The 26,425-nt window shown below is 37.7% G+C and overlaps 1 protein-coding gene across 3 annotated transcripts; it reads right to left on the reverse strand.

The window, feature by feature from the left end:
• Nucleotides 1-217: 217 nt before the first annotated feature.
• On the reverse strand, nucleotides 218-26,425 carry msr1.S (macrophage scavenger receptor 1 S homeolog). 3 transcript variants are annotated; one of them, XM_018242701.2, is made up of 10 exons: nucleotides 26,318-26,425; nucleotides 19,894-20,010; nucleotides 16,936-17,043; nucleotides 13,021-13,334; nucleotides 10,088-10,274; nucleotides 8,250-8,330; nucleotides 6,943-7,014; nucleotides 5,594-5,647; nucleotides 3,581-3,763; nucleotides 218-617 (listed from the first exon to the last, which is right to left on the reverse strand). In XM_018242701.2, exons 2-10 carry the CDS (start codon nucleotides 20,000-20,002, stop codon nucleotides 484-486), a joined length of 1,242 nt encoding a protein of 413 aa, XP_018098190.1. In that variant the 5' UTR covers nucleotides 20,003-20,010; nucleotides 26,318-26,425; the 3' UTR covers nucleotides 218-483. The 3 variants fall into 3 exon arrangements, with proteins under 3 accessions (XP_018098190.1, XP_041435425.1, XP_041435426.1); XM_041579491.1 differs by lacking the exon at nucleotides 26,318-26,425 and adding an exon at nucleotides 23,522-23,551; XM_041579492.1 differs by lacking the exon at nucleotides 16,936-17,043.

Genomic DNA, 26,425 nt, shown 5'->3' on the forward strand with positions numbered 1-26,425 from the left:
CAAGTGTTAATATCTGGTTTTGCATGTACCATAGTGATTATCTTTTCAGACCTTGTTTTCTTTCAACACTTTTTGTATATTTTGCAATAATGTTTCATCAGTAATTAAGGGACTACATGTACCCCTGTCGCCGAGATTTCTCTTGATTCAATAGATGTAACCATTTTGCTAATAATTAGGGTATTCATTAATAAATGAAGATATAAAGATCAATGAATAAGCAGAATAACTTTTTTTAATAAACAAATACATTAAATAATAACCCTGTTTAGAAATTGGCTATACTCTGTATTTATATAATATTATATAGAGAGACTTGTAAGACCAGAACTGATTTTGTAATGTGAAAGGTGCAATTTTCCTACAGAGAATAAAACTTGTAATAAACCAGGTTTGCAATTAGAAAGAGCAGTATGCTGTACATTTCATGAATGAAGCCTATATAATTCATTATACTGTATAAAATACTTTAGAACTCTGAGATTATACTTCACAGTGGACTCCGGCATCTTCGGTATGTTTGCAATTTGTCATTCCCCAACCTTTAAATTTGCATTCAAAAATGGACTTTTCATTTCCATTGCATTCCACATCATCCATCCATATTCGCCCAAGTCCTGCAAACAATACAACATATCCCTTTAAAAAAAAAAAACCTAAAGATTGAAATATTACAGCCCATTTTAATGTCTCATGGAGAATTCTGAATATAAACATTGGTCAGACTATAAATCAGATGAAATTTCTAAACAAATATTTCCTTTGTTCTAAAATATCGACAATTCTAAATTATCTTTAAATATTGCCTAAAACCTAGATGTTGCCCCTTTAAGAGTGTGGTTTATTCATTATTCATGATTGATTCAAATGAATCCGTAAAGATTGTGGTTTTATAATTGAGGAAATGGATCCAAACTGAGTAAAATCCTTAAAGAACCAAATAATTTAATCCATCTATTTCATAACAATCAACTACAAACATATGTTCCTGTTTTATATCCATCAACATATAGGGGCAGATGTAAGAAGGGTCGAATATCGAGGGTTAATTAACCCTCGATATTCGACTAGGAATTAAAATCCTTCGACTTCGAATATCAAAGTCGAAGGATTTAGCGCAATTTATACTGCGATCGTACGATCGAAGGATTATTCCTTCGATCGAACGATTCGAAGGATTTTAATACAACGATCGAAGGAATATCCTTCGATCAAAAAATCACAGGCAAGCCTATGGGGACCTTCCCCATAGGCTAACATTGACTTCGGTAGCTTTTAGCTGCCGAAGTAGGGGGTCGAAGTTTTTCTTAAAGAGACAGTACTTCGACTATCGAATGGTCGAATAGTCGAACGATTTTTAGTTCGAATCGTTCGATTCGAAGTCAAAGTAGTAGTCGAAGGTCGAAGTAGCCCATTCGATGGTCGAAGTAGCCCAAAAAACACTTCGAAATTCGAAGTTTTTTTAATTCGAATCCTTCACTCGAGCTTTGTAAATCTGCCCCTTAATGTATATACAACATATACTATGTTCTCCTATTCTTTACTTTAGGTAATGACATACAGAACAGGAGAAAAATATTTTAAAAAATGTAAATACTGTCCATGGACAATACAGGTATGGGAGCTGTTATCCAGAATGCTCGGGATCTGGGCCTTTCCGGATAATGGATCTTTCCATAATCTGGATCTTCATGACTTAAGTCTACTAGAAAACAATTTAAACATTAAATAAACCAAAAAGGCTGGATTTGCTTCCAGTAAGGATTAATTATATCTTTATATAGTTCATTTAGTTTGTTTTTTTTTTAGTTTGGATCAAGTACAAGGTACTGTTTTATTATTACAGAAAAAAAAGAAATGGTTTTTAAAAATTTGGATAACTTTGATAAAAGGGAGTAGTAATGTGCGAATAAATTTGGCAGACACAAATTTGTGACAAATTTCCATGTTTCACCTGCAGCGACAATTCGCCGCCAAAAAATCTCCTGCAGCAAAAAAAATTGACGAGCATAAAAACTGACTTGCGTCAAAATTATTCGGACACCCATTGATTTAATGCAAATTTGACGTGCGTCTAAATTATGTTGACGCCCATTGACTTCAATGCGTTTCGCGAATTGGGCACAGATTTGCCCATCACTAAAATGGAGTCTATGGAAGAGGGCCTTAATTCAGAGCTTTCTGGATACTGCTGTTTCCGAATAATGGAGCCCATACCTATATGACCTATGTGTACCCGCCCTATTCAAATTGACCTAAGCAGAAGTGTACTTACAAAGTTTGCTATAAAATGCTTGTGCTGACGAATTAATGCTAGCGAATCTTCGCCAGCGTTCGGCTATAGAGATGCAACTTTGCATTTTAGTGAGTTAGCGTAGTGGTGGTGAATTTGCACCTGGAGAAGTGGTGTGAAGTGTGGGAGAGCCTTCACAGGTGAAAATTCACCCTTTAGTGAATTTGCCATTCTTTGCATTGTTGTTGAGGGATCCAACAATTCTTGGATTTTCATAATGAACAACTACCTACTTATAATAATTACAGCAAGACACATGAAGCTCTTGCACCCCACATCTTCTCTAAAACTAAAAAAATCAGACCCATGCCAGGCATAGCGTCCTCCTCTCGCGTAGCTGGCAAATAGGGACCTTCTGCTCACACACCCCTCTGTCTGAACTAGGTGAAATGAATGTAAACAAAGAGGGAGAACAAATACAAAAGCAGCCTAAAAATCCCATCTAGCACCGCAGCAACTGACTGCCAGTTTTAGATGATGCCAGACTAGGAGATGTGAAGCGCAAACATACAATGTAACAGAGGGTGTGCCACAATATCGCCCCATTTGAGAAGACACGGCACAACCAGAAGAAGAATTTTAAAAATTGTTAACTTTGTATGGCATAGAAGTATTGTTGGAGGGATTTTTTTTTTTTTACTTTTTAATATTACTGTTTACGTTTCAGTTATCCCATGCTTATTGAGATACCATGATAAAGATTGTTATCCATTAGGTGAGTGCAGGAGAAATCCATCAGCAGAATTGGAGAAGAAGGCAAGATGCCATTTAGCAATGGGTCCAATAGTAGAGGCAGGATAAAATGTAGCATAAGTATTTTATCAGTTAACAAGAAATCTATGAAATATTACCAAGGAAAGAATGACAGGATTCTACAGTGTAAAGTATCAAAGATTATCCCAAGGTAGCCTGCTGCATGAAGAGAGTAATAATGATGCTTGGTGAAAGGGGAAAGGCCTGGTTTAGGTGGAAAATAGTCAGTTCCGTTTTTTACAATAACTTTAGTGCATTTATTATATACAGTATGAAATGCAGCATAAAGCATATTGGCACAATAGCAATTGCAAGCACAATATTACAGTTTATATAATGGGTAAATTATTAATTTTATAAACAATAGTGATAAAGTAAATATAAGAAATAAGCAAGACAACTGATAAAAAACAGGGAAAAACTATAAACGTGTCTGAAGAAAGCATGTTCAGTGTGCATAAGCACAAATGCCGATGTAGTAGCTACTATTTTACTTTTGCATGCTCTATATACAGTATAAAAACCGTTTGTTACCTTGGCCAAAGTAGGCATTGCTGTATATTTGAACAGCACCAGTGTATCCCAGCATCCTGCAAACAACTTTACCGTCTCGAGGATCCCAGTGATCATCACACACTGTGCCCCATTCTCCACTGTGAAAAACTTCAACTCTTCCCAGGTGAGGTTTTGAGCCACCGACCAATCGAACTAGTGGTGCTGCAATTTGGAAAACCAACAGTTGCATTTACCTCTGGATTATTTATTCACGTTTCATTTAAGGACACAATTAAAGTACTACTATGCCTTCTTTTTTATTTCCCTTCCTTTCAATGTTAATAGGTCTGTCTTACTAGGTATCCATTGTTAATCATCACAGGCACTTCACATGGAGGGTAGCATCCGGATGAAAATCAACAGCGGTGGAGCCAGAAAAATAAGTAAAAAATTAACTTTAATTCAATCCTTAATTGTAGCTTGACGCGTTTCGTGACCAACACGTCACTTCAGGATGAAGTGACGTATTGGTCACGAAACGCGTCAAGTTACACTCTCCCTGCCCGCTTGTATATACCATTTTAAGGATTGAGTTAAAGTTTATTTTTTACTTATTTTTCTGGCTCCACCGCTGTTGATATTCATCCGGATGCTACCCCCCACGTGAAGTGCCTGTGATGATTGTCGTTATGCCGTACCGGACCGGCATGGAGGGTTGCATCGACAACCGGAAACCACTTCCTCCTTTCTGCTAGCGGCTGCTCCATCTTTTCACCCCGGCAGAAGGATTCGGCCGAATCCTAATCCTGCTGAAAAAGGCCGGATCCTAGACGAATCCCGAACCGAATCCTGGGTTCGGTACATCCCTACTTTAAGGTTGCCACCTTTCCCTGGTAACTCTAGAGGGGGCAATGGCATTTCTTGGATTTTCATAATGAACAACTACCTTCTTATAATAATAACAGCAAAACACATGAAGCTCATGCAACCCACATCTTCTCCACCGGGACTGCTTCTTCAGGGTTCTACCCCACCCTTCCGCCACTCAAATGTGAGCACACACACTGTGTTTTTAATGCGACCGGCTCATCAAGGCAGGAGAGAAGAAGAGTCGCAGGGTGCCGATCTGGGCTGACCCTGGTTGGTGGATGTAGCTATGATGTGGCGATCAGCAATTGTCCAATCGTCACATCAATCTTAGGGAATCCTGCCTAGTTTTCCAAATTAGGAAAACTGGGCAGGCAGTTTGACCCCGACAGTTCTCCCGAAAACCGTCTGTCCAGGTCAAAACTGGACAGGTGGCAACCCTATCATTATCTTCTTCCTTAGTGTAATAATACCCTTACGACACTGTGGGGGGTAGATGCTGGAAATGATTGGTAAGGTAGAACTATAGACATGGACGCAGCATTAAAAAACATCCTACACTGGTACAGATAATCCCTAAATACAGACGTAAAATGTTAGACTGTAATGAACCAACAATGTTATAAAGCAGTATTATGAAAGATAATAGTACACAAATATAATCATTTATTTTTCTCTCTCATCCATGGCTTTCACCTTCTGATATATTTTCTCAGTATCTCTTGCGTTTATTAAAGCTCCTGAGAAAAGTAATTGAGTTTGCAACTGACGGAAAAAATGTTTTTGATGAGCTTGTGAAAGTCTCATCATTCTCAACTGATTGTGTTAAATCAATATTGTTTTCCTCTGTGCTACAGGAAAAAAAAATCTCAATTTGGTGAATATAGTTTGCTTTCAGCAAGAAAACTTTCATTTTTTTATTATATTCATTCTGAGTTTATAATTGTTTAAAATAAGGTATTTTCAAAGTAATGTTGCTATATTAAAGCAATGAATGCTTATGAGTATTGGAGTATAGCTCAGCAGGGTTTGACCATACAAGAACGATTATTTGATGGTATAAAATCAAATGTATTATTGAAAGTTAATTACAGTAGCTTATTTTGCATTTGGTCTATTGGTATGTTGGTAGGTAAGCAAAGAGCATTCTGTAGGATTAATATTGATATTTTTTATATATCTTACCAGTGGTGCTGCTGGAGGTCACTGCTCCCTTTTCACCCTTTTGTCCTTTTGGACCTTTAATAGAGAATTTAATAATGATTTATTTCAAGTATTTTTCTTTTGCAAAATTTCAATTTGCTATAAATATATGCAACTACTGTAGATACTGTATTAGCAGGGGTGTAACTACAGAGAAAGCAGACCCTGCGGGTTACAGGGGGGCCCAGGAGGCATAGGGGACCCACGAGACCCAAATAATGAGAAATTTCAATATCTATTGGTAGAACAGGACAACCCCTAAATATGTTTGGGACCCTAAAATTAATTTGCTGTCGTGCCCTATAGATATGCCAGTGTGTATTAGGTTTGGGCAACTTGAAATATTTATTTGTATGTATGTATAACTGTATCAGTTTATTTATATACTGCTAGTAGGATACACTGAGCCGCACAATTTTACAATACGGTAATGAAAAGTACAGACTCAGGGAGAACAAGTATTATAATAAATAAGTGTAACTATGCAGAGATGTAAGTGTCATGTGGCAAGAGACACAGTAGGAAGGATTTTACTGCCCCATGAAGCTTACAGTCTAAATGGGTAGATAATATACAGACGCAAACACAAGTACACAAAAGTACCAGTGTGTGCATTGATCAATCCTCTCTTTTGTTTGCTTGTAGCTAATTTGGCCAGATCAATCACACGTCTATTGTATTTTTACATAGCCTTGGTCTTCTCCCAGAACCCCCTCTTTTTGTATTTTTGTATTTTGACAGAGTTATTCCTGCTGGAAGTTTAGCAGTTATGCTACAGGCCAGGCTTCCGAGTGGTTGTAACACTCCACACCCGTCCCTTAAAATGGTGGTCTTATGTCTTTAAAAATGGGATGATGGTATGGACAGTCTTTCTCTCTTAAAAGCCGCAATTGGAGATGGATTAAGCCCATGGAACCACTGCTGTGGTCTTGGCAATCTTTCTCCTTTAAAAGCTAATGGTGGGAAGGACTAAGTCCTCTAACTGAAAACAATGCCGAGGTCCGCAGACCCTTATCCCAAGAAATGTTACCATACAGGACGGTGCCAGCCTTTGAATACTATGACCAGAAGTAAATAGTTAGAGACCACCATATGGGATTTACCTTGCCGTGGCTTACCAATTTTACGATCAAAATTAAAGAAAACTGGTTTTTGTTTTTTTTTAAATGCATGCACTTGCATATATACTAAACTACTTATAATGATTCACCAGAGCTGTCTATTTACGCTGGATGAGGTGGATATATTGATGACATTACTTTAAAATTATTAAACGACACTTCATTTCTGAAAAACAGGGCAAGGTGCAAAGCGATATTTACTCTAATTACCTGGAATTCCAGAGGCTCCTTTTGGTCCTGGAAAACCATTTTGTCCTTTTTCCCCTTTAGGGCCAGGAAATCCTAAAATATATATGCATAATTGATTAACATATAATATAGTATTTTAGGGAAAAAATAGTAATGCAAATGCCAGCAAACTACCAAAAATGCTTTAGTGTAAACTAGTGTATCTGTTTATTGAAAATGTAATTTTGCAAGAAGAAAATCTTGATAATGAATTTTGCCTTTTAATCTGGTGCCTTTAGTTAAACTGATGCTTCATTTAGGGTTGATACATTTGAACTACTTGCAAGGTGGTATTGCTGGGTGAATAGCATAAAAATGGAAATTGTTCAAAATGCCATATTTTATACACTGAACTTATTGCACCAGCCTAAAGTTTCAGCTTGTCAATAGCAGCAATGATCCAGGACTTCAAACTTGTCACAGGGGGTCACCATCTTGGAAAGTATCTGTGACACTCACATGCTCAGTGGGCTCTGAGCAGCTGTTGAGAAGCTAAGCTTAGGGGTTGTCACTAATTATCCAGCAGAAAATGAGGTTGGTCTGTAATATAAGCTGATGCTACAGGGCTGATTATTAAATTATGATGCTAATTACACTGGGTTCTGCGCTGCCATGTAGTAATTATCAGTATAAAGTTTTATATTGTGACATTTCTATTCTATGCGTACTGGATATTGTGAGTGGGTCCCTAAGCTCAGTAAGTGACAGCAGCACAGAGCATGTGCAGTGAATCAGCAGAAAAGAAGATGGGGAGCTACTGGGGCATCTTTGGAGACACAGATCTTTACTGCTAAAGGGCTGTGTTTGCCTTGAGCTGGTCCAGAATCCCAAAATATGATGTTCAACATTTTTAGCCTACTTCTTTAGATAAGCTTTTGTGGTCTTGACATTGCTTAACCCCATGAAGTCCTGTATCATGTATATTTTCATAATCATAAATGGGTGAGTTGCTAAAGCTGCAAGTTGGTATATATATATATATATATATATATATATATATATATATATATATATATATAGCTGCATAGAAAACAGTGCAGTCTATAATACTCATCTGAAATGACTGCCTAAAAGGCATGCAGCATGTTGCTTTTATACTAAAGGATCTGGTTATGTTATGTATACATGCAAAACTCAAGAAAAAGGCAACATGGAAAAATGTTGCATTTTTTTATTTTAGAAACTCATGCTGCCTTAAATATTGATGGATATGCACTCAAAACAAAAGTAACTTACATTCAATGTCATTAATATATTATGGTACATATGTAATACATAGATCTACATACCTCTTAATCCTTGAAATCCTGGTGCACCTATATCTCCTTTCATACCTGAGTCTCCCTTTTCTCCCTTTGGACCAGGAGGACCTGAAACATTCAACATATACAATGTTATATTTATGAGATTAATAGAGGAAGGCGGGGGTTGTCATAAAAGTTTAAATGATTTGGGGCTCGTTTATTAAAAGAAGGCAGTTTTGCACCAGTGCAGTAACCTTTAGCAACCAATTGAGGCTTTTTTTCCATTTCAGTATATAGTTCAAAGGCAGTTGCTGATTGGTTTCTAGGGGTTACTGCACTGATATTATCCAGTTGACTTTAGCTACAGTGATGTGAGGGCTATTTTTTTCAGTGGTTGAATATATACAGAGATTCTACAACAGTGTTCTTTAAAGTAAGTCAAAGAACATTGTTGTGAAAGTTGTTAAAGTAAGAAGTAATATGCCCCAAATTCGCCCATCACTAAGCACAAGGTATTAAAACAATGAGTGCGCTCATAATGAATCCTTTGGTAGCTAAATCCAGTATAACTCTGGACTTGCTGATCACTATAAATTCCTTAAAATCCAACATTATCTCACATCCTTAGTTAAATTTTCCCTCTCATTCAACATGGGTAGAAAACATGTGTCCAGTTCAACTTGTGTCAATGCTTTACAAATCTGTCAGGGTGCACAGAAGCAAAAAGTAAACACATGGACATTAGGGAACTGGAATTCCAACTCCAGCTTGAGTGAGGTGTAATCAAAAATGTTGTAGCTATAATAGAAATGTCTTTTTTACTGATTACAACATTTGTATTTTTTTTGTGAGTTCCTTCCAATATGTCCCACATTTTATCAAACTCCTACAGACACATTATGGTCATCAGGATGCACTAACTGTAGATTTACAGAAAAAAGACACAAAAGTTTGGATTGAAATATAAAAAGGAACATGAAGGGGAGCAGAAATAAACTCAAAAAGATCATTCAGCTATAAACTCTGATAAAAACATGAATTTAGGTCACTCTTCCATTCTATCAGTGACATGCAGTCCACATCATCATAACTAAAATTTTGAAGTAGACATTACACCTTTATTATAGAAAAAGGTAACAATGGTTTGACGCAGGCAAAACCACACTGATCTGATAAATAGATAATAAACATGACATTCATGGCATGTCTACATTGATATATAATAGTGTTAGGAATAGTGCTGGTTTGGATGAAGCCCATGTGCTGAGTAACACACTGCTTACAAGAACTGCAAGTTAGTAACACAGTATTTATTAAAGAAAAATTTAAATTAGAGGAAAACACAAGTACTTAAAGCAAGTCACGGGTCAAGGCTGACAGCAAAGAATCAAGTCCATATAAGAGGCCGGGCAGCAGACAACACAAATCCAGAAAACATGCTGAAGGAAATAACACAAGGTTTGGACTAGGCAGATTGGCCAATGATCCAGCATCAGGGAGTGGGGCATGAGGTTTAAATAGTCCTTTAATGTGCTATTGCCCATAGTTGGACAGCGGGAATGAATCAAGGAATATTTACAGGGGAAAGAGACATATAATGTTCTTTCAGGCTTAAAACACAATGCCTCCTGTAGCTTAAGAGGTGGAGCAGTGGCCAATAACAGGTCCCTGATTTGAAACCAGGAAGTTCCTGACAAATAGTAAAGTGGATCTAATTGCAGTTCAAATTGTATTGTAATTCTAAACCCAAAAACAAACTTCTAGCAGCGCCAACCCTAGATTAAGGCTTGAAAATGCCACCAGCAGTAATAATAAGCCGAGAGAGAGAGAGAGAGAGAGAGAGAGAGAGAGAGAGAGAGAGAGAGAGAGATCCTATACTTCACCTTGAATTGAAGTTACATTTTTCAAAATATAGGAATTTTCCCAATCTTTTAACCTTAGGTCATTAGTGATATTATTTAACATCTTTAGTTCTTCTTTCATTTCCTGTTCCAAATTCATACACTCCTGCCTCACATTTGCAACCTCTGTAGAAGTGTTGTGAAAGAACCGTCTCCGTTGTGTAATTTCCTTTAAAAAAAAAAATCATGAGAAAACCACAGTTTTATAACTTGTTTTTGTTGTTGTGGCCTGCAACTCACTCCGGATAAAATAATCTGGTGCAAACCTCAGCCTTAGGGTGTGCAGGCCAACCTTTGGCAGGACAGAGCCCTATCATAGCTTGTGTGCACTGTTGCTCCCTAATTTGCACATTTGAATGATGATGGGTACGGTACAAGAGAGGAGACATGTACATTAGTGATGAGCACATTTTTTTTCGTTAGCCATGGATTAGCGGTGAATTTCAACATTTTGCCATCAGCGGATTTGTTTGTGAAACTGCGGCAAGAATTTGCAGTGGAAAATTTGCCGCAACAATGTTGCCACGACAAAAGAACTGCAATGACAAAAACACCCATTGACTAATGCATTTGGGCAAAAAAGCCGCCTTATATAAAAACATGCGTTGATTTAATGCATTTGGCGCGTCAAAAAATTGTCTCGCCTAAACATTTTTTTGATGCCCATTGACTTCAATGCGTTTCGCAAGATTTTGCCATGTCACTCAATTTTTTCACAGTTTCACAAATTTTTCGTGAAGCAAAACGAATCTACATGCCATCCCTCTCCTGCCCCTGATGAATACAATGTCGCAACACACAACAAATCACCTGGGAAATCCAATGTGCAAAGTGTAGTATCTTATTAGTAGCAGAGTAAACAAAAATGAGTCAGAAAAGTGTTAATAGGTTTCCAATCCCCTTTTTAGTATAGAATGGGGATAACTAGTTGAAAAGGATGCCAAGAAGCAGAGAAAGCTAAAAAAAAAAAAATATCAGAACCTTATTGTTTGGTGACAGAGGTTTGAAAAAGCAAAAATAATTTAAGACTGCAGTGAAACAGATCTGTGCTGCGGTCTCCAAGCCATAGAAAATAATTGTTATGAAACAAATAGCAGAGGGACACAAGTAGGTTATTCAGTAGCCCCAGTAGAACAGAGAGACAAGTACAGTACCTGGGATTGAACCTAGGAATTGCTCCCAAGAAAGCATGTAAATCACTAACATGTTGCCGTTGCATCATTAAGAGTAAAGTATCTTTTACAAACTCTCTGGCCCTAGGAGACATGATTCTCAACTGTTTGGCTGTTTGATCTGTATGACAGCTAAACCAGGCGATCACGGAAGATCACTGAAATGTAGTAATTGGGGACATATCGCTTACATAAATAGAATCAAATTTCTGAATTTGATGTAAAGGGGATAAAATGTAAGGGAAATTAGCACAGCATGTGCAGGATATTTACTGTACATCATCCTCTGAGTCAGGAATTCAGCTGGTTCATTACATAATACAGTCATGATTCACTTACTCATCTATTGTTTTTTCATCCACAATTTGCCAACTCCCCACTGGTACCTGGCATTTAAGGCCCCCAACAGCTTGAGGAAATTATGCAAATGCAAGAAACAAAGACATTCCAGCTGAAACATGTGCACATTTGTCCACAACACAATAGGAAGATAATAGGGATATGCTACTTGATCTGTTTACTTTATATGCAAGGAGTATTTTGGTTGTTTTTGGATTTTATCTGATTATAAATATGTTACCTAACAGGTAAAATACTAAATAACACTTGTATTACACATTTAACAAATATGAGAGTATTTTTAAAGGAGAGGGAAAGTCATTTGCCACTTGGGGGTGCCAAAGTGATTGTTTTATTAACATGACACCCCAGGCCGGTTAATTTTTCTGCTGATAGGAGCACCAGCCCGGGTGTTTATTCCTGCTGAGTACTTCATATTCACCAGTGATTGTTGTGATAAAACTACTATCAGTACTAGCAATGCTGTTTTGAAAGTGTGCCATGATAAAAATGCATATGAAAATAGTATTTAAAGGAGAAGGAATGTAATTTGCCACTTGGGGGTTGGTCGGGTTTGGGCCGACCTTGCACCCCCCTTTGCGGGTGGCGGGTCTGGGTTGAGCTCTTCCTCCTGCTCTCCCCGCCCACCACCTTCAGCTGCCGGCTTCCAACTTCCAGCTTCATAGCCGCATGCCTGCTTATCCCGCCACTTTTGTGACATCATCAGCAGGACGGGTCTATAAAGGGAAGCCGGAAGTCTGGCTTGGACGGGCGCTGGTGGAGGGAGGGTGGGTGCGGGTCGGGAAAAACCCAACCCGCATATCACTACCGCCCGGGGTTCCTCCAGCTAGCACCACTTAACCATAATACTGTTTGCATTACAAATAATTCACTATACCATTTAAATTTTATTACTGAATCAACAAGTGTAAATTTTTTTAGATGTAAATCGGTGTGTAGGCAGTAATCTTAGGTCAGATGTACCTGATCCTATTCTTCCAAGCTATGGAACTGCTTTCAGATAAGCTATTGTTTTTCCTACTCAATATAAATGAAGGAATCACAGTAGGACGTAGATATTTTTTTACTAATCAGTATTATTCTCATGTCTACCAGGGAGCTAGGGAGCTGTTATCTTGTGTCCGGGATCAGTTATCTTGCTACCTTCCCATTGTTCTGTTGATAGGCTGCTGGGGGGGAGCGAATCAGCAACAAAGCATCAATTCTGGAACATTGTTCTTCTGATGATAGTTATATTTTTTAGATAAATACTAACATTGCCATAGGTTTTCTCAAGTTCAGTAATCCAAATAATTAGGTATTTGTTTTTATCATTTTAACTGTACCTGTAAAAAGTTAACTGCTGCTGTCCTTTTATACAGTAGTTTATTAATACCCTCATACCTCTTGCAGCATGTACACATTTTCTGAGGATGTTGAATTGGCATATTCTACTTGACTCTTAAATTCTTCAAGTTTTTCTGTTAATTGTTCCATGGTTTTCTGCATTTCATTAAAAAGCATGTTGTTATCTTGCATATTTTGCCTTAACTTCAAAAGACTCTGGGTGTTCATGAAAAGTTCAGATCTGAAATCAGAAAGGTTCTGGGAAAACTGATTGAGAATAGTAGAAGATTCATAAGTCATCTGTGCATTTTTTTCTCCTTCTTGTTTTTCGGCCCACTGATGAATGTCTTTTTCATAATTTGAATTCTGGACTACAAAATAGAGACACATTGTAAAAAAAAAAAAATATATATATATAAAATATATATATATGCAAAATAATCATAGATGAAAATGGACATTCAGGGGCAGATTTATCAAAGGTTGTGTTATATTTTTTTTAACTTCGAATGAACTCTGATGACCTTGAAACTGGAATAATACCTTATTTAACAAAAAACTTGAATGTCTAAAACTCAAACAAATATTACCGACCCGAAAACTCAAATCGAATTTGAATCGAATTCGACTAAACTTGAACCTAATTTTTTCTCTGAAAAAAACTGAAATGTTACGAAGGCTATTGACATCTTTAAATGGGTCACTGGACCTCTGCCTTTGACTTCTACATGAACTCAGTAGGTTTTAGGTGGCAAATAGTCGATTTCGAGTTGTTCCCAAGGTCAAGGTTTTTGACCACAAAACCAACTCGAAAATTTGAACTAAAATTTAGAATTTGATCTTAATAAATATGGCCCTCAATGTAAATGAGCATATTAAAGATTTATAGGGGAAATAATGGCAAAAAGCAAAGAAGGCAAGGTCTGATATCAAGTCAAGTCCAGAAGATTTAGGGGCAGATTTATCAAAGTTTGAAGTAAAAATTTGAATTTTCAAGTTTATTTTAGTGTAATTTGGCTAGGGAATAATTAAAAATTTGATTCAAGTTTTTTAAAAAAAATAGAATTTTGAAATGTATCATGTACTTGCCCTTTAAGAACTCTAATTCAGCTATTTGCCACCTTAAACCTGCCGAATTACTGTTTTAGCCTATGGGGAATATACTGGAATCAATTTGGAGTTGTTTCGAGACTTCCTGAAAATCTATTTTTTTTGGTGAAAAAACTCAAATTTGATTCAAGTTTGCAGGTCGATCCCATTCACCCGAATTGAAAAATTCAAATTTTAAAAAAAAAAAAAATTTATTGGTCGTTTTTTTCCAAATTACGAGTTCATGGGATTTTATCGGAGTTTTTACAGACTCCCATGTACTCGATATTTGACCCTTGCTAAATCTGCCCTTTATTGTCATCTCTGCTGCATATAGAACATACACAACGTGACAAAATTACAACCTCTGAAGTTATCTATGTGCATATCTTAATGCATGCTGCATGAATTAGGGAAATGCTCTTTAATTCAAAAGTTTATCTTACGTTCACTTCCCAAGTCATCTTAATATATGCTGCCCTTTTGCTTAATGAAAATTGATTCCTCCTACTCAAAGCGATTCCCTAAACATTTGCCAAGCATTTCTCTGAATGCAACCTTTCAGTGCATAACATTAGAATTGGGCTCAAAGAATATTTCCATTAAAAAGGCAAGACCATGTTTTAATTTATGCATGCGGCCACTCAAGCCAATATTGTGGAGGAAGTTAGACCAGGTGGGAAAATGAATAGATGCTACCGAATAATTCCTTTTTATACTGTTTTATAGCAATTTTTTAAAGTGTATATAAATCTAATGTAACTGATATATTTTTGGACTCAGGTTTGTGCTTACGGCACTATTTTACATTGAGCGCATGCAAAGGATACAGTGTCAATTGAATGTCTATTAACAATATTGATGTTTTTGTGGGTCTTAGGGGCAGATTCGCTAAAGGACGAAGTGGTAAACGCTGGCAACAATTCGCCAGCGTTACCGCCCGCAGGGACATCTCCAATTCACTAGCGAAAGAGACAGACGCTAGTGGTCATTCGCACTCTATCGCCAGTGGACAATTCGCTCTGGCAAATGGACATTATTCCGCAAATTCACTTAAATTCGGATTTTACTGAACGCTACCTCTTTCGCCAGACTTGCCTTCGCAAGCTCAGACCAGGCAAAGTGCATTGGAGTGCATAGATATTCCTCAATCTTCTGTCACTTACAGTACATCATATTCTGTGAGTGGAAAATGCATCAAAGTTCAAAAAACGCTGGCGTCTTTTCCTTTTTTCAGAATGATAGTTTTAAAAAGTCCTAAGAAATTTTTTTGGGTAACCGGGTTCCCCCATACATTTTCTAACATATAGAACATAAACTATACACTGGGCTCATGTGTAGGGCATTATAACAACTCGATGAACGCTAGCACATCTTTGCTTTGAATTGCTCGCATTGCTGAAGTAACGCTAGCGAAAAGTCGACATTGTTCTACGTCCGGGACGAAACTTCGCATTTTAGTGAATTAGTGTTGTCTGAGGGAATTCTCACCTGGCGAAGTGTAGCGATGGGTGAGAAGCAGCCGCTGGCGACTTTTCACCCTTTAGTGAATCTGCCCCTTAGTTTTTTGGTTTTCTGTATTTTTCATAGGTATTTTATAAAAACTTTAGGAAATAGGTGTTATTTTGACATTACAAATCACATAGGGGCAAATTCACTAAGATGCGAAGTTGCGCCAGGCGCAACTTCGCCGCACTTCGCCACACTTCGCCGCACTTCGCCAGGCGTAGTTTCGCCAGGGCTCCGCAAATTCACTAAAATCCGAAGTTGCGCACAGGGGTAGCGTAAGGTTGCGGAGTTGCGCTAGCGTTGATTCGCTATATAAAGCGAAGTTACGCTAGCGAAGGCTAATTTGCATATGGCGCAAAATTCAAATTTCAATGGAGGAACACGTATCTGCACTACAAATGCCTAGAAAACCTTCAAATCAGCAAATAAAAATTTTATTTTGCCCTACACATGTGCCCACTGTCTAGGTAAGTTGCCATAAGTCAGGAAATGTAGGGGGGAGGAAGGGGAGCCCCAAAAAATTTTCGATCTTTTTCAGCCTATCAGCCATCTTGTAGAAAACACGCCAGCGTTTTTTGGGACTTAGAAAAAAAATTGACTTTTTTTTAAACAATCCCTATCTACTCTATTGCGCTTCGCCAGGTCTGAGGTGGCGAAGGAAGTCTAGCGTAAAAGGTAGCGTTCAGTACACTGTGCAAGTTAGTGAATTTGCGTAGTTTCGTCACTAGCGAAAATTCGCCTGGCGTAAGGTTGCGAAATAACACTAGCGAAACTACGCCAGTGTTCGTTAGTGAATTTGCGCAGTAGCGAAAATGCCAAACGCTAGCGAATTAACGCTAGCGTTCGGCGCTTCGCGGCTTAGTGAATTTGCCCCATAGTGAGAAGTGGATTGGTTATTTCTTTTGCATTATTGCATTCTATGGAATAATGATAAACATGTAGGGGTTGTTGTTTATTTATAGCAGGGATACCCAACCCGTGAGCAACATTTAGACGTAAAAGGAGTTGGGGAGCAACACAAGCATGAAAAATGTTCTTGGGGTGCCATATAAGTTCCGTGATTGGCCATTTGGTAGCCCCTATGTGGATTGTCAACCTACATTGAGGCTCTGTTTGGCAGTGCACCTGGTTTTTCTACAACCAAAACTTGCCTCCAAGCCTGGAATTCAAAAACCAGCACCTGCTTTGAGGCCAATGGGAGCAACATACAAAGGGTTGGAGAGCAACATGTTGCTCACGAGCTACTGGTTGGGGATCACTGATTTATAGATATTAATTTACAGCTCCAAACAGATAGAGATGTAATAGAGGGGTATTGTTTCCATATTATAATATAGTGATACACTAATAACACATTTTAAGTCAATAGTTTACCTTTGAATCCAATAACAAGCATTAGAATGCTCAGGACAATAATATATAGTACAACAAGGGCAAGGCCAATTAACTTCAGTTTTCGTTGAAGGCATGTTAAAGTTGTACCTAGGAAATGATTGCAAAATAAGTTCATTTTAATTGTGTAATAAACAGCTGTTAATGATTTTGTTAAATTAATTTTCCTACTAAGTTTTTTTGACGAGACTCAGACCAAGAAGTCTGGGTTAATATATATTGTTAGAGCATTTGTAATACAAACTAAAATGTAACTGTAATTGTTCTTAGTAAACTGAAATAGCTATCCTATTATATGGGCTCTATTATCAGGAAACTCTTAATTCAGTAAAATTAGGAATATGGCAATGTCATTTTCCATGATATCCTTTTTAGCATTTTTTTGGTACTTGACAAAAGCTGTGATCCTCTTCACTGTCCCAGACACCACACATGCACCATAGAGTACAAATCCAAACTTTAAAGATAAAGTTCATATTTTAACTTCACTGCATTTGCATGCTATTCAGGACAGCACAGAGTATCCCTGGGACATTGGCAGCAGAAGTGAAATGGTGCTCAAGGTATTGTATTTAGTGATGGGCGAATTTGCGCCAATTTGCTTTGCCGAAAAATTAGCGAAATTCGCAAAACGGCGAAAAATCATTGGAACTGCGCCGGTGTCTCGTTTTTTACGCCAGCGTCCGTTTTTTACGCCGGCGTCCTTTTCTTTGACGCCAGCATCCAAATTTTCGCCGGCAGCAAGTTGCTTAAATTCGCCCATCACTAATTGTATTCAAGACCAGTGCACCTTTTAGCAAATATGAGCACTGCCCTGGGGTCTAAAGTAAGTGTTTATATTAATTGTGGCATACTCCTCCAGTTAATTTGTATTGACTTATGCTTTAAGGTTCTCTTCTCTGGTGTAAAGAACCCCAACTTGACCAGTCTATCTTCACAACTGAGACCTTCCAAGATACAAGAGAGTCTGAGAAAAATAAAAAAGTGTCTTGGCTAAAACTTAAATAAGTACTCAAGGGTGTACTCCATCAGGTCCCAAGGCCTTGCTCACTCTATACTTGCTTAAATATATATAAGTACCATATCCTGAGTTAGCCACTGACTTGTTAGACCTGACCCATTTATACACATGCACACAGTCAGGGTCGGACTGGGGGGCCCAGGGCCCACTGGGGCTGATGTCTCAGGGCCCCCCCAAGCCCCAACCTTGCTGCAAATCCCCCCTCTGGACCTTGGTCGCAGCCCCCTTCGGCATTAGCCACCGCCCCCCTTTCCCCCACGTGCATGTGCGTACCTGTTTTTGACGCGCCCGGGGGCCGGAAACAGAGATCATGGCAGCAAAGACAAGGAGCGGGTCTGGGCTGGTGCGGCTCATGAGAGCCAGGGTTCACCGGATGTTTTCCCAGTGCCCCGCCAGCCCAGTCTGACCCTGCACACAATTAGTTTTTCAACTGCTAATATGCACATAGAAGTCCATTTCTGTCTATTTTCCTCTTGTCATATTAATGTTTACATAACACCCTTCGCTCTAGGTCACTAGGTCATATTTATTTCTAGTTTATTTAATTTTCTGTTTGTATTGACACCATTGGACAACATCCGTTCATGACACTATGGGGGAGATTTATCAAGGGTCGAATTTCGAAGTGCAAAAAACTTCGAAATTCAACCATCGAATAGGCTAGTTAGACATTTGAAGTCAAATTCCTAGGATTTTTAAGATCGTACGATCGTACTACGATCGTACTTCGAATCATACGATTTCACTTGGACTTTTAAAACTTAGCCAAATGTTGGCTACATGTTTTATGAGGTCCCCATAGGCTAACATAGCAATTCGGCAGGTTTAAAGGAACAGTTCAGTGTGAAAATAAAAACTGTGTAAATATATAGGCTGTGCAAAATAAAAAAATGTTTATAATATAGTTAGTTAGCCAAAAATGTAATATATAAAGGCTGGAGTGAACAGATGTCTAATAAAACAGCCGGAATCCAACTTCCTGCTTTTCAGCTCTATAACTCTGAGTTAGTCAGCGACTTGAAGGGGGGCCACATGGTACATTTCTGTTAAGTGAGTTTGTAATTGATCCTCAGCATTCAGCTCAGATTCAAAAGCAACAGATATGACCCATGTGCCCCCCCAAGTCTCTGATTGGTTATTGCCTGGTAGCCAGGGTAACCAGTCAGTGTAAACCAAGAGAGCTGAAAAGCAGGAAGTAGTGTTCAGACTGACATGTTGTACATCAAATCACTCCAGCCTTTATACATTACATTTTTGCCTAACTAACTATATTAGAAACATTTTTTATTTTGCACAGCCTATCTATTTACCCAAAAAACGCTGATAGGCTGAAAAAGATTGAAAATGTTTTTTCAATCTCCTTCCCCCTTACATTTGGCACCTAAACTATACAGTGGGCACATGTGTAGGGCAAAATAAGACCTCTATTTATGAAGTTAGCCAATACGGAGCACTCGGAGTGGTGTGTTAAAATCATTAAATTTTATAATCCATGTTAAAAGAAAGTAACAGCGTAACAGCATACAAAATATCAGATCATCCGCTTTACGCGTTTCATGGCTTCTCGCCACTTCATCAGAAGCGTCGCGTATTTGGCTCTGTTTCGTGAGAGATGTGATGCTCCCCGTATTTGGCTCTGTTTCGTAATTTTATATACACCTCCATTATACTTTAACTGCACGCCATATGCTAATTAGGCATTGCTAGCGTAACTTCGGACTGCTTATCGTATTATCGCAAGCAAAACTTCGCAATCGTTCAGTAACCTGTGCGCAACTTTGGAAACTACGCCTGGCCTGCATTTGGTTAGTAAACATGATTTTCTGATTTAACCAAAAATGTGTGCTGGTAAGAAAGAGAGAAATTGTATTTGCTTCTCTTGGCCCTTAATTGCTATAAGATCTAGTACAAACACTTACTTGATGGAAGCAGAGATTTCAGTGACTGGTTATCTAACTGCACAGAACTGGACTCATCAAGACAAGCAATGTTATCTGGACTGTCACCTGATTTTGCCCAATGTGCCATTTCAAAAGCTGTGATATGAAGAGAAACACAATAATAAATTTTACATTATCTATATTATGTGACATTGTTGGAATGGGTTTTTAAAAAGCCTATTGCTGTTTTCTTCATTTAAGGTTCACCTTTAAATTAATTTCTGGACTGTGTTGCCTCTACCAACTGAGCATGCCATCTGTTTATTGGGGTCACTGAACCTTTACCCAGTTGTTGCCTGTGTCTGACATTTACAGATAATGGAGCTTGGATCATTTTACTGCTGGTTCAATTATGAAAGCACATCTTTGATTGGTTGCTAAGGGTAACTGCTGGGTAGTAGGGTTATTGTATCTAAGCTTTTGCATAAGATTTAAAACTTGGAGTTGAATTGGAAGTAGGGGTTGACATAACTCTAAACACAAATTCATTAAAAGTAATTAAAGGAAAACTATACCCCCCAAACAATATAGGTCTCTATAAAAAAATATATTGCATAGAACAGCTCAAATGTAAAACCCTGCTTCATCTAAACAAATCATTTTCATAAAAATATACTTTTTAGTAGTATGTGCCATTGGGTAATCCTAAATAATAAAAAAAATGCAATTTTAAGAACAAAGGACCACCTCTGGGATCCTACGATTCATGGTGCACTAAACAAACCAAGGGCATACATACATGTTAGGTCAGATGAGCCAATTACTGAACACAGTTGTATCTTTTACTAGAGACCATGAGGTTTAGGTATGTTTTACTCCAAAAAAAGGTCAGTTTGCCCGGTAATTGGACATCTCAGTGGTCCTTTGATTCACCCAGGCAGCTATATCCTTTTTCAAGGTAGTTCAATGTTTTCCCAGTAGGAAGCACATAAAAGGGAGAACACACATGTGCTCAGGGCTCTTCCTGAATCCTACCTTGCGGGGAGATGGGTACAGCAGTGGGTCTGGACTGTATCCTGCCCCAAGTTAGGGAAAGTTTATTTAGTTGATGTAGTTTATGTTACAGTCGCTCTAGGAGTGAAAGATAGTGGAAAATTATTTTATTGAGCCACTTTCTGGCTCCAAAAAGAAGAATATTTGGGGTTAGAACCCTTGTGGTGATCAAGCCGCCAGACAGGAACATGAGTGGATGAGCTCAGGAGCAGGGAAAGTGCCAGGGAGAAAGATACCACCTGGGATCCCTAGTGCTGGGGAAAATCATCAATACCGGTTGCTCTACACCCGGAAAGGGATCTATGAGTGATATTTGAAATGTTAAGGCTTTCCACTGTGTGTCATCTGTATCATCTGTCATTGTCCAATAAAAAAGTTATCTGTTTGAAGCAATTAACGTGGACTGCTGTTACTTTCAGCCTGATTGATCTGCTGGGCACCAGGAGACACCCAGGATCCATCTGGGGTTAAGGTGTTTCAAGGGGCCATTACACACTGCTGGGAGTTGCCCATAGCCTCAGGGTACTAGGAATACACTGGCAGCAAGTCACATTATTGCCACAAATCTCAGGCCCACCTATAGGGTGTGCTACACTCCCACACTTCTTCCTGCTACAGTTAGGGGCACATTTACTAAGGGTCAAAGTGAAGTCAAAGTGAATATTCAAATTCAAAAACTTCGAATTTCGAAGTAATTTTTGTGTACTTCGACCATCGAATAGGCCAAATTCTACTTTGACTTTGATTCAAAGTGAAAATGCTTCAACTATTCGACCATTCGATAATCGAAGTACTGTCTCTTTATAAAACTTCGACTTCGACACTTCGCCACCTTAAACCTGCCGAATTGCTATGTTAGCCTATGGGGACCTCCTAGAACCTATAGCCGGTATTTGGCTAAGTTTTGAGAAGTCGAAGGATTTTTTTGTAAAATCGTATGATCGTAGGATTAAATTGTTCGAATCGTTCGATTCGAAGTATGATCGAAGTACGATCGTACGATCTTAAAAATCCTTCGACTTCGACTTCAAATGTTGGACTAGCCTATTCGAATTTCGACGTTTTTTTTTCACTTCGAAATTCGACCCTTGATAAATCTGCCCCTTAAAGTTGCATTATTTCTGGTCAGGTGACCTTTGAGGGAGTACACAGGGCATCACAAAATGGTGGCTCAAGGCAAGAGATGTAAAAGGGCAATATTTACTGATACATATTCCAGTTTGGGAAGATTCTTTAATAGGCCACTTAATATGATATAAACTATCTGTTGTTTAACTATTCATCATTCTATAGTTTTCCTTTAAAGGAAAACTATACCCCCCAAACAATGTAGGTCTCTATAAAAAGATATTGCATAAAACAGCTCATATGTAAAATCCTGCTTCATGTAAATAAACCATTTTCATAATAATATACTTTTCTAGTAGTATGTGCCATTGGGTAATCATAAATAGAAAATTCCCATTTTAAAAAATGAGGGCCGTCCCCTGGGAAGTAGGATTCACAAACATACCAACAAACCATACATGTTAGGTCACATGAGCCAATTAACAGACAGAGTTCTGTCTTTTGCTTCCACACTTCTTCCTGTTACAGTTAGTGTTGTAGTATTTCTGGTCAGGTGATCTCTGAGGCAGCACACAGACCATCACGAAATGGTGGCTCAAGGCAAGAGATGTAAAAGGATAATATTTACTTAAATATATATTCCAGTTTGGTAAGATTCTTTAATATGCCACTTAATATGATATGAACTATCTGTTGCTTAAGTGTTCATTTTGGGGGTATAGTTTTCCTTTAAGTAACAGGGGGATTTTCTTTATTGGCTTGAACATTTTTAGACAATTATGTAGAAGCACAATCTAGTGGCTCTGGTGCATGTTCCTTATGATAATGACTTGACTGATATGATTTAAATTGATTTCAGAAAGGTTACTGTACAATGCAGTGTATAATCCAGTGTATAATGCTGGCAAACTGAAGTTAAAATATGAATGGCCTTTAATTTTTTTCATGTTTCTGGTGCAGTACATGTAATACAATGTGCTAGCATTTCCATTACAATACATCAACTGATGAAGTGAACATTCCACTTTCTATAGGCTTTCCTGCGAACACTAAACTCAATTTACATTTGAAAAGTAAAGCAGGTTTTGCATATGTATCAGCAGTAAATCTTTATTCACCCGAAGCTGGGTGGCAATTGGTTGAGCAATTCATTCAGTTCTAGGGAAAGCTGCTTTTTTTATGTGTGTTCTATACAGTGCAGTGCAGGCTAGGCGCTGATATTTATTTGTATAATTATATATTATCCAGATACAAAACACACAAAAATGTACTAATGCACATGTCAGAACTCTCAGAATACTATGCAAAACATGTGCAAAATGGGCAATTTTATCACAATTCTTCTGTTAATATTTTTTAAATATACAGTGTATTAGAACAGTGTGGAAAACTAACCCTAATATTTTCTATAAATAGAAATATATAGATTAAAAAACTTTCACAAATGGCCCTTTCGAAAGGATAAGGGCTACAAAGCTGTATTTCACTAGACAGACTCTTAAATAGAGTTGGCAGTGTGATTACCCAGAAATAGTGTGATACTTACAGTTAAATTGGGCACCACGGTTTCTTTTGGAGCCAATATTTCTACATTATTACAAAGATAAATCAGCAAGAGCAGCATTCGTGCAGTAAAAATAACAGGTTATTTCTTAAACCTGTATTACCATAATGAATAGCTACCTGGGTTCCATAGGCAAAGACTGATTTAACTGTTTGGGGAGCCAACTCTACGGAACCTTATTGTAGAAATGCAGCTACACATCCAAGAACATGGACTCCAATAGCAAGCTACTTCTTTTAGCAGCCATATTAATTACAGCTATAAATATTGATGAACAAGACATTTTGACAGTCTTAAATAAGTGGCAAAATTCCATATTTTGCACACAAAAAATTATGCTGCAAAAAAGTCACAGGGCAAAAAAATGCCCCTTGACATTGCATAAAAAAATCTGACTGTGGTAAAAAAATGAAAACATAAAAACATCCACAAATTTTCACAATTTTTCAGTGAAGCAAAATGGTACAGATTCTATCAACACTAGACATAACCCAAACACAATCTCCATTTATTACCTAACACCAGCACAGCTCTTTCATGCCAATAGGTCAGTCTTCTGAGCCAATCATTTTCACACTGGTGATCACTGATCAATAATGAGTAGTACGGAAAGCATGGAGGAACATTGATGCCAGAACTTCAAGGTTATCATCTATCTATTTATTTGTAGTATGTATTTTTGCTCATCAATAAACTAAAACTGGGGAATGAGATAAAGGTTTACTACAATACCGATGATCATGGTAAACTACACAAGAAAATAAGGGATTTGTTCTGTAAAAAAAACTGAGTATAAAATCAACTTTTAGACAATTTGCAAATGGTTTTCTTTTTTCTGGGTTTTTTTTTCAGTTACTTTGCTTTTTTTCAGCAGCTTTCTTCTGGTTTGGATTTTCAGCAGCTACCTGAATAAGAGAGAGACTGGAATATATAATAGAGGGACTGAATAGAAAGATAAGGAATAAACAGGATTTAATAAAATGTAAAAATAAAATTGTAGCTTCACAGAACAATCATTTATTTGGGGGGGGGGTTTGGCTGCTGGGGTCAGTGACCCCCATTTGAAAGCTGAATAGATGTAGAAGAAGAAGCCAAATCATTCAAAAACTATTAAAAAATTAAGGCCAATCGTGGAGTTGCTAAGGATATGTCATTCTATAACCTACTTACTTAAAGGGATCGTGTCATCGGAAAACATGTTTTTTTAAAACGCATCAGTTAATAGTGATACTCCAGCAGAATTCTGCACTGAAATCCATTTCTCAAAAGAGCAAACAGATTTTTTTATATTCAATTTTGAAATCTGACATGAGGCTAGACATTTTGTCAATTTCCCAGATGCCCCCAGTCATGTGACTTGTGCCTGCACTTTAGGAGAGAAATGCTTTCTGGCAGGCTGCTGTTTTTCCTTCTCAATGTAACTGAAGGAGTCTCAGTGGGACATGGGATTTTACTATTGAGTGCTGTTCTTAGATCTACCAGGCAGCTGTTATCTTGTGTTAGGGAGCTGTTATCTGGTTACCTTCCCATTGTTCTTTTGTTTGGCTGCTGGGGGGGGAGGGAGGGGGTTGATATCACTCAAACTTGCAGTACAGCAGTAAAGAGTGATTGAAGTTTATCAGAGCACAAGTCACATGACTTGGGGCAGCTGTGAAATTGACAATATGTCTAGCCCCATGTCAGATTTCAAAATTCAATATAAAAACATTTGTTTGCTCTTTTGAGAAATGAATTTCAGGGCGGAATTCTGCTGAATTTCAGGGCGGAATATTAACTGATTCATTTTGAAAAAAAATTCAAAATGATATTTTTTCCCATGACAGTATCCCTATAACTTAAGAGGGATAACCACCCCTTTAAACACAGTGATGCAGACATACAAACTCTGTCACTGCTTATTGTATTTTCATGCCTATCACAGATTTGAACTAGAAAAAAGCATGGGACTCTTGGTTGGACAGAGGAGTTAATGATAATTAAGAAAAGCTTTCAACAAAGCTTTACGTTTATATTTGCATATTTCCCATCATACTCATTTTTGACAGAAGGGATCTCAGTCTCTGGATTAGTTTGACATTTTAGGATTTATGTGGAAGTAACAGCCAACCAGTGCCGGACCAACAGGATTTGAGTTTTCTGTTGCCATAGAATTTACACTTTTGGACCACAGTTGCCATCCAACAGTTCTTGTCAATTTGAACATTCACTCCACGTAACTGAGTATTAGCTGCAAGATGCAATTTCTTTGTGCACAATCCAAGAATGAATTTAATCAAAATATGACAGGTTTACTAGAATCTGAAAACAGCTACATACAGTGTATATACTATTGGGGGATGTAATAAAAGTTAGAAAAACAATTTGCACACATAAGAATTAAAATTTGCATTTCGCAATGTAATATTCTTCCTTAAACTGATATTGCATTGTGAATTTTAATTCCGCGCATTTAAGAAGTACTTGAAGGTTTTGTAATCTTTTGGGGCAAACATAACTTTTTCAGCAAGAACTTACATTCACCGTGCAAACTTTAAAACTTTCTTCCACTGTCATTAAACAGTTTCCGGGTTCGCTGAAGCAACAGTATATTCAATTTTGCACAAAGTAAAATTTGTTTACATTGCAAATTTTTTTCCCAGTTATTTTTTTATTACATTCCCCCATATATGCATACAAATGATATATATATAGAGAGAGAGAGAGAGAGAGAGAGAGAGAGAGAGAGAGAGAGAGAGAGAGAGAGAGAGAGATCAAATAAAATATGTTAAATGTTCCTACCTTTTCCAGAGAGAAAAAAAAAAAGAGATAATGGGATTTGGAGACTGTCACTTCACACAGACCTCTGCAGAGTTTAAGAATATATCTTTCTGGAAAATAGGGAACTAA

The sequence above is a fragment of the Xenopus laevis genome, chromosome 1S (genome assembly GCF_017654675.1).
Source record: "Xenopus laevis strain J_2021 chromosome 1S, Xenopus_laevis_v10.1, whole genome shotgun sequence".
Classification (NCBI taxonomy): Eukaryota; Metazoa; Chordata; class Amphibia; order Anura; family Pipidae; genus Xenopus; species Xenopus laevis.